The 10108-nt window shown below is 35.8% G+C and overlaps 1 protein-coding gene across 1 annotated transcript; it reads right to left on the reverse strand.

The window, feature by feature from the left end:
- Positions 1-4493: 4493 nt before the first annotated feature.
- Positions 4494-8874, reverse strand: LOC106129234 (splicing factor 3B subunit 4). The gene is made up of 6 exons (XM_060947536.1): positions 8515-8874; positions 8146-8229; positions 7648-7745; positions 7092-7268; positions 6550-6734; positions 4494-4963 (listed from the first exon to the last, which is right to left on the reverse strand). Exons 1-6 carry the CDS (start codon positions 8546-8548, stop codon positions 4516-4518), a joined length of 1026 nt encoding a protein of 341 aa, XP_060803519.1. The 5' UTR covers positions 8549-8874; the 3' UTR covers positions 4494-4515.
- Positions 8875-10108: the final 1234 nt, after the last annotated feature.

Consider the following 10108-nt stretch of genomic DNA (forward strand, 5'->3'; position numbering starts at 1 on the left):
TAGTCTCTGCCTACCCCTCCGAGAAAAAGACGTGATTTTATGTATGTAGGTATGTATGTAGGTATGTATGTATAAGCTGTTATTAGATACAGGCTTATTCATGCAAGCTATCATATAGCTGAATAGGTAATTAAAAAAGTTAAACGATGGTGTCACAACTTACCTCGGTGATAGGAGAGTTATGACTTGTGACAGGGGGAGTGGTCTTTGATTTTGTTGATTTTCTCAGAAAGTATGATATTTTAATTAATTTTGTTGATGGTTTTGAAAACAGAAGCAATGCTAAATTACTAAATTAGGTTCTTGAGCGAGAAATACACCCTTAAGTAAAATTTGACACAACTCTCCTAGGTCTCCCCTACCTATGTGAACATAAAACTTATAACGCGAATGTTTGAAAGTGTTTAATAGCAAACCTCAAATAATTCTTATTTTTATTTTTCCAAAAACCTAAAGCAGCATTAAATTTTGTTTGATTTTATCGTTATCGTTACAAATATATATACCTTTAACTAGGTATGTAGACTCTTGAAGTCAGTAAGTTTTCTGGAAAATAATAAGGACACAATATATAAAAACAGATCAAAAATGTATTTTGTGGTAAGAACAGGAATCAATATCGCAAACATGATTATTCGACAGAATAAACTGGAGTGGGGGAACCAATAAAGGAGACATAACCAAAATCCCTCGTGACAAACTCTTACTTAAATTCATTCAAATATGTACCTTACTCCGCAGCTATAAGAAACGACTCGATCAACTACTTCTTTCCGTTGACTGTACTGTTTCGCCTCCGCAAGAAATTCACTGAGACGTAAATAAGTAAATATGTTTTGGATAAAATAATACTTCGGTATCTTCGCCTCATTTGAGTAGCTTTGATATTAAATTCATTCGATACTCGAATATTAAATTACAAATGAAAGTAATATCTATAAATTAATATTATTGACATTAGGGAGGAAGCAATGTTCAAGGTATATATTCTTTCATAAGAGGAAAATAGTAGTAGGTAGGCATTTGAGGGGGAAACCACTTTCACATTCTAGAGTGCTAACATGCTGAGAACAATGATATAGTCTGCATTAGGGTTTCAGACGTATCTTTTAGTTATTAGTTACCTGACTTACAAACTCTTACGTTATTAACGTTACCCAGTTAAAAAAGCTTATAAGATTCATCTTCTACGCGTGGGCTAGCAATCTACCACTACTTTTGAATCTCAATTTCATCAAGCTAAACGTAACCTAGAAGTCTTGTGACTGTTAGCTCAGTCTATCCCGTTATGGATGGAGACGAGATAAAAGTATATATGTCGCAGAGAAATGAGGATATCAGCGATTTCACGAAATCCCTAGGTATACCACGAAATCACGGAAGATGGTGAATATTCCCATTTAATACATCTTCTTATTAAAAAATTATTAGTGATATAACAAAATACTATTTCAATCTAGTGATATATCATTTCACTCATCTAAATCTAGTCAAATAAAGAATGAAAAAGGTTCGTGCTAAGTCCTTTCAAAAGTACTTACATAATTATTAACTTAACCTCACCTTTTTTTACCTGTGGAAAGACCTTCGTCTACCCGGCCGGGTACGGGAAGGTTAAAGTTTGGGTTATGTGGGGCTTGAACCCACTAAAACCACACGGTGCCATCGCCTACCGCTTCGTTGCCAGGAGCATGAGCTGCCCTCGATCATATTCATGACGCGGCGGCGGCGGCTTCCTTCCGCTCCCACTTGTGTCCGTTTGGGTAGAGAGAGGAAGAGAGATACATTGGACAATTTTTACTCGGATGTATCCGTTTTTCTGACATTTCACTAGATTTACTTTAGTGAAACGACATTTCACTGACTATTTTAGTAAGAAGGCGTCGTAAATAAGAATATTCAACATATGCCGTGATTTCGTGATATCCCTAGGGATTTCGCGAAATGTCTGGTTACTTCATTTTCTTGCGACATATATATATTAAGAATTAAGAATAATAACATAAAACGTTTTATACCAGAAAAAAATCCACTAAGCATTTGTGATTGAAATTTTACGATTCGATAAGTATTTTTTATCTCTTCTGTATTTCGCTACATAGGTACCTACACAATGTACCTACATACGCTTAGGTACCTTCTCATATCCCTTTTGTATAGGATAATACTTTACGTGAATCAGGATACCTATAAGTATAAGTAAGGTATAAGTCCCCATTTGAAGATGAGATCCCATCCGATAATATCAGAATGGGCCGGACAAAAGAAATATGTATTCAATATTTTCTATGCCGGATAATACGAGTTGGATGTTCATAGGTAAAAAGATGTAGGCGTAGTTTCAGTGAATAAACTGAATTGGGGAAATAAGTTCTATGGTTTGAGTTGAGATGAGAGAGAAATACTCGTTAAGCGTGTAGATAAGTACCTATATTCCGTATGGTACGTAGGTACGTAAATGTTTTGAATGCCGCGACCATGTAAATATCTATTTAAAACTACCAATAGGTAGCTTTTTTCCGAGTTACACCTACGTAGGTACATTTGATTGCTAACCTATAACCGTCGATTACGGTAAAGCAAAATATTTTGGGGAAAACTGCACATTCAAGACATTGTGTGTGTAGTACCTTACCATGATCCAAATTGCCGTTTAAATCGCGTGAAATCAAACCGCTGTTTCGTTTCTTATTATGACGTGAAATGGGTCAGCGACAGTTAATCGCGCGATAAAAAAAGCATCGCGCATGCCATACGACGGGGCAGGTTCCCCTGAAAGGATGCGGAGGTCAGGCGAGAATCGCTTCGTTTACCATTGATTAATTTAGAATAGATTGGTTCTTGAGATATTTTGGGTAGGTCCATATGAGTTTTTAAAGCCGTTATTTATCATCATTTCATTCTTTGAAGAGACTTGGCTCTTTCTACCCCCGTAAGGGAAAATGACGTTATTATAAGTAGATATGTAATAGAGGTATCTACGCAGGTTATCATTTTACGTGATCAAAACATTATAGAACGCAAATGCCTAAACCAAAACTAAACAAAGCACACACATCTATTCACGCTGTCAGACGGGCTTATTAATTCCAAAATATAATCCTTTTCATACAGCATAGTATGGCGCAAATATTTGCCTTTCATTTTGAGCGCTAACGATGTTTTTAATCCCCGCGCTGGCGGCCATTATCACAGCGCGAATTGTGCGACCAACGGCAAATTCATTCTGTAGGTTTAACCACTATTTGATGGTGACCAATTTAGACTAAATTTCATTTTAGTATTTCTTAAATTACGTAAGAGAGAGGGAGATAGAGATTCCTAAAGTAGGAACCTATTTTTGCTTCATATACCTAATGAATGGTAGGTAAGTATCATATTTTTTTTTTCATATAAGATCGGTTGAGAGTAGGACTCTTAACCTTTTGCCATAATGTCTTCGATTTACTTTCTAATAAGTATTTGGTCTCCAAAGGGAATACCGCAAATGAAATGGAAGTGATTGACCGATGATATGGTATTAAGGTTAATCTTTTAAAGATTATTTTTTAGCTAAACAAATCCTACAAGTCTTGGGATCGATCCCAAGACTTGTAGGACGTCGTTACGAAAGGTCAAGTCTAGAATACCTACCTTAAACCGATTAACTTAGGTACATCAAGAGAGCATGGATGAAGTGAAAGTTGCATCAGGTGATCGAGGAAGTGGAAATATGTTGTCTCTGCCTACCCCTCTGGCGATTTTATGTACCTCTCTCTCCTCTTTGCGTTTATTTTTTTATTTCCAAGATTCACTATACATTTCGTTTCCTACATTATTTCTCTTTCCACTTTGTCCGGCCTGTGACGTTTTCAGTTGTCAGGCGATAGGCACGCATATCATCTTTAATTCTTTAACCACGTTAACCTACTTGCATATTTTAAATACACGCACTGAACGGCCATTATCGTAGCATTACAATATAGGTACCTACTTAATATAAACCCTTATTTAATCGTTTTGGACAATCACAAATTTTGAATTGTGGAAATGACTGGGTTTTTTTACCTCATAGGGAATGATAACTACTATGGAATCTAGATCCAGATAGTCATCATTCTGACGGTCTCGCCTATAGGCGAGCCCGAGACGCGCGATCACAATCTTAGATGGGGTAAGTCAGATTTTTTTCAAGAAGCCTAACTTTCGCAACCTTTGCAGTGGAACATTGACTTAAAGCTACACTAGATGTGTGTCTATCCTCTTATTCGCCTTTTACGATATATGAAAGAGATGGAGTGGTCCTATTTCAAAGTGCCGGGAATAACATGGCACTAGAAGTCTGACTACATACATACACAAAAAATCACGCCTCTTCTGGGAAAAGTTAAGTCGGACTGTGTTCTATTTATGTAAAAAAAAATTCTGTTTAAAAGTTAAGTCTGAAAAAATCTTTATAGACTCTATCAATAGGATGCCGGGGGCGAGAACTAGTTTAAAATAAAACGCAAATATCAGCAAACTACACTATATTCCTTAATAATTATAATTCGGCTCAGGCGGGTGGTGCGGGAACGGTGGATGTCCGAACGGCGGTGGGCCACGAGGGGGGAACTGGGGCCTGAACTGTGGGGGCGGGGGCCTCCACGGGGGAGGGGGCCTGGCGCCGGGGGGCGGGGGTGGGCCGAACCCTGGTGGGCCAAACGGGGGTGGAGGGAAGTGGTGGAACGGGGGAGGGGGCGGAGGAGGGCCAGGGGGCGGCGGTGGGCCTGGCGGAGGCATAGACGATGGTGGTGGCGGGGGAGCTTGCATGGGTAAAGGTGGTGGCATTCTTGCAGCCATTGGGGGGCCGGGAGGCATCGGGCTTGGGGTTGGGGGAGGCGGGGGGGCCATGAGAACTGGCCCCATCAAAGTTGGTGGCGCGTCCGCGAACAGTTGATGAGGTCGATCCGCATGCGATAGAGGATTTTGCGCAGCGAGTAATCTGTAAAATATAAAGATATATTAGTTTTTCTTTTCAATGGTAGGTATATTAATACTAATGAATACTAATGTCTTATGAAGAGTTGATAGCCCCTCAGTATACATCTCAGCTTAAAAATGAATCACAGTATTCAGGATTTTCTAATGAGGGTCAGGTTATGAGCAGTATACTAATTAAAATACATATAAGTTTCTTCCAATTTTTAAAACATTTATTCCTTCAATGCTCTACAAGAAAGTAGGCTGATACATACATAAAAAATTACGACTATTTCAAAACCTACATCATTCCACTTCCCTGACACGATCCCTGCATACTTCTTTCTCTTCAACATTCATAATATAATATGCTTTTATAGCATTTTACAAGGTGATATGACCATCTCTGCTATATCAATACTAATATTATAATGCTGAAGAGTTTGTTCGAATTGAAAAATTATTTTTGTGTTGAATAGACCATTTCTCGAGGAAGGCTTTAGGCCATATAACATCACGCTGCAACTATTAGGAGAAAATCAATAATGGAAAATGTGAAAAAAAAACAGGGGAAGTTATTCATGAATGAATGAATGAATGAACACTTTATTGTACAACATAATAACATAGTAACTTAAATTAAATATAATCTAAGTAGGAAGTACAATTGGCGGTCTTATTGCTAAAAGCAATTTCTTCCAGACAACCGATGAATGGATAGTAATTTTATCACACAAAGCCGGACGGGATGTAACAAATGCAACAGACAAGCTAATGAGTATTAATGCATAGACAAAAAATATTATAAATCCTTTACCTACATACATACATATTATGTATACATAACAATACATACATATTATATATACATAACAATACATACATATTATATATACATAGAAATACATACTATATATTTATATAATATATACTGATAAATAAAATATATAATAATACATAATAACTATTACGATGATGTGTAACATTGTTGCAAATAAAATTCCTTCACTTGAGATTTAAAAGAGTTTAACGACTGTGCTTTCCTAATGGACACTGGCAGGGCGTTCCACAATATAGTAGCTTTAATAGTGAAAGATTTAGCTAGAAACCTAGTCCGATGCACCGGAGTTCTCAAAGATAAATTATCATTAGATCTAAGATTGCGGGGGTGAGAATCAGCAAGAAAAACAAATCGTTCCTTCAAGTAATGCGGGGACAATGGGTTAAATAAGATGTTATAAAGAAGATACAGTATATGGCAATCCCGACGGAGTCGAATAGGAAGCCATTTGAGTTTAGATCTAAATTCCGAAACATGATCATACTTCCGCAGGCCAAATATAAACCTAATACAATAATTTTGCAGACGCTCTAGTTTATTCAGCTGGTCCTCTGTAAGGTCAGTATAACAGACATCTGCGTAGTCAAGAAAAGGAAGCAAGAGAGACTCAGCAAGCGAAATTTTAGTGGCAGTCGGTAAGAAGTTACGAAGCCGTCTAAGAGAGGCTGCAGATTCATCCTTGAGGGCATCAATGATGCCTATAATTACTAATCCACGCGGACCAAGTCGCGGGCACAGCTAGTCAGACAATAAAAATATTATCTCACCTTTCAGCAGCAGAACCATGCCGTTCTCCTTTGACGTCTTTCTTGAAAGCGTATGACACTGAAATCGGTCTATTACATAGGTATTGGTTGTTCATTGCCTCAATAGCCGCATCTGAGGCTTCAAATGAGGCGAAGTTTATGAACGCAAATGCTTTGGAGTTGCCAGTCTCTGGATCTCTCATGACCTGAAAATAGTATGATTTTTATAACCTAGGTAAAAAGAAACACTGATACAATGAGAAAAACACCTACACTCAGGTTCAATCACCTGAGCTATACGTGGCCCGCCATTCATAAAAGCAATAGGGGTCAAGTTTCTCTGCAGCCTACAAGAATAATTTTTTAGATATATGTATATGAAAATATGACATTTTCGCTAATTTACGTTACATTTTTCAGTGGAATAAAAATTAGAGCTCCTTTTTAAAGAACAAAGATTTGTAATTTAAAATAAGAAAATAAAAAAAACCTTGGCAAATAAATCATCAACTTTTATTCTAGTGCAAATAGTTTAATTATTTCAGCTTATTTCTTATACATACCTTTGGTGTTTGTAAAATAACTCCGAATGCAGAGAATGTGTCATAAAGAAGTTTTTCATCAACTTCCGGATCTAAGTTTCCAATAAAAACATTAGCTCCCACGTCCAGATTCTTCTGGTGTGCCGATGCTTTATTGACTCGTACTGGCTTACCATAGAGTTTTATCATGTTCATCACCTGAAAATATTACATACGTCATGATTGATCTAGGCATACAACATTTTGGAGAATCTTCTTCTATCAAAGTCATACAGCTGAATGTGACCTTTCAGTCTGTTCAAGACTGTTGGCTCTGTCTACCCCTCAAAGGATCTAGACATGACCATATGTATGTATGTAAATAATCAAATATACCTAGATAAATGTTGAATAAAAAGTTAACAATCATACTAATAAACATATTATAATGGTAAGTGAAGTACTCTTGGTCAGCTTTGAAGACAAACAACTGCCCTGAGGACAATCAGTAAATGAGAAATTATAACATAACCACTACTTCTACAGAGACTAAAAAAGAGATTGATCAATAGTATGTAAAAGAACAAAGAAGATTTACCTTAATAGCATAGTCAGCATCTTCCTCACCCATGAACTCAACAAATCCATAACCTTGGTGTGTCTGTGTCACACGATCTTTTGGCATGTGAACATTGACTGAAATCAAAATTAGATATTGATATTTCAGTTAAAGAAGCTTCTTTTCGGTTTGTTTTGTTGGAAGTTATTGAGTGAAAATTTTGTTTAAAAACAGTATATTTGCTACATTGTGTATGTTTCATACTTTTTAGTTAAATAACATGGAATGGAATTTAAACAAGGTTGCTGCTATTTAAAGAAAAAAGATTTAAATCAAAATTTTGTTTACACATTCACTGCTTAAGTAGCATTTTCTTTAAAAATATATTTTAAGTATTATATAGGAAGTCAATGATTTACGACTTATTTAAAATCACTTAATTACCACAGTAAATTTATTTTAGGTTATGCCTTTATATTTTAGCATATGATTTAAGATTAAAGAACATAAAATCAAATAAATATGAAAGACACTCACCCACAGGTCCAGCTTGAACGAAGAGCTCCCATAGCAAACTCTCCGAGACCCTATCATCAAGACCACCCACATATATGGTGGCATCTGGAAAAGTTCAAAATTGATAATCAATTCAACAACTAAAGATTATTTCGACTGAGTCGGAATCGCAAATTGGAATGAAAGACGGAACACAGTTATTTGTTTATTTTTTACGAGTTTGTTTTTGTTGAATGCTTAACGTACTTAAAGCATGCAAACCAAAAGCATATAGTGATAGTATCCTATTATCAATTTTAATTAAAAATACAGTAAATGCTGGTAATTTAATTATGTCTTCATAGGTGTACATAACCTCACTTAATTCACAACATAAATGTTTTTTCTTACCTTGATTTCTTTCAGCGATTGGGCCTGCTGCCATTTTCCTTCGTCATAAAAATAAACTTTTACCGTAAATTTACGAAAAGAAATCTGCAAAAATGCAACAAAGCAAGCCAAAAAATGCCCGAAAGAAAACCGAAAACACAAGCAACTTGACAGTTGATAATATATGACGTTGACATTTGTTTTAAATAGATATTATCCCGGTAGGCCATAAAGTATCGAGAATACAGATGGTATAAATGCGAAAAAAACATTCCATAGGGGTCTCGTAGTGCTGTACGCATTATAATATCGATAGTTGCATTGAAGGTGCCTTAATATGGTTCCCGGCACTTTGGACTAGGACCACTACATCTCTTTCTCATTCTTCATAAATAAATAAATAAATATATACGGGACAAAATACACGGATTGAGTTAGCCTCGAAGTAAATTCGAGACTTGTGTTACGAGATAACTCAACGATACTATATTTTATAATAAGTACTTATATAGATAAACATTCAAAAGCCAGGCCACAGAAAAAGTTCTTTTTTCATCATGCCCTTGACGGGATTCGAACCTGTTACCTCTGGTGTCACAGACAAGCGCAGTATGGCTGTGTCAGCCGAGCTGTGGAGCCGTCAGTCCATCATACATACATATATCGTTGTCCACATTAATAACGTTTAAAATTTTCACAACATATTTACTTGTATATTACCTTCCAAAATGAATAATTAAACAAACGTTATTTGTACGCAATTTGTTGGTCGATTTAATAAATAGGGACACGTGAATATGAACAATTTGAACATAATTAAAGAAACTTGAATATATACAAGCGTGCATGTTGCGTTGTATAATGCCCTACCTGACTGCATAAGAAAAGAACTTATTTATTAAAAACTTAAAATTACTTTTGACCGATAAATGCTACTATACACTGGACGAGTTTTTAAACGATAGAAATATTGACATTTAAATTATTTTTCATTATTATATACATACATATACTTTTATCAATTAAATACATGTTATAAATTATATTCATTTTGAATTAGGTACTTATTAATGTTCTCTCCAAATATAATACGACACTTTTTTATTGTTAGATATATTCAACACATTAGTCGACATAAACCTGCCCGCCGTTCCATATTATTTTATAAGTGCGATGCCCAACAGGGTTCATATTGTACCTATTTATAAGCAGAATTGTAATTTAACTGATGTACTTTATGATATGCAATAAAGAATTTGAAATTGAAAAAAAAGTTGTATAGGTGAAGTGTGATGGTGCGGACCCGCGAATCCGACTCGCATTTGGCGGTTTTTTACATTTCGGCAATGTAAAATCATAAAAAATGAACTTCCTTTGAATACCTACTTATAATAATAAACAAACATGTGTTTGAAAACCTTAATTAGTTTCATCAATGTCACCGAAAAATTAATATGTGGACTTTGTTATTGACTATTTGCAAGGTAGGGTAACGTAAAGATAGAACTAGACTTACTTACATGGGTATAAAAATAGTTTGTATATCAGCTGCGTTACCCCAAAAAAGTAAACCATCATAATGCGCCATAATACTCGTAATAACCGTTACAATGCG

Source organism: Amyelois transitella, chromosome 13 (assembly GCF_032362555.1).
Source record: "Amyelois transitella isolate CPQ chromosome 13, ilAmyTran1.1, whole genome shotgun sequence".
NCBI lineage: Eukaryota > Metazoa > Arthropoda > Insecta > Lepidoptera > Pyralidae > Amyelois > Amyelois transitella.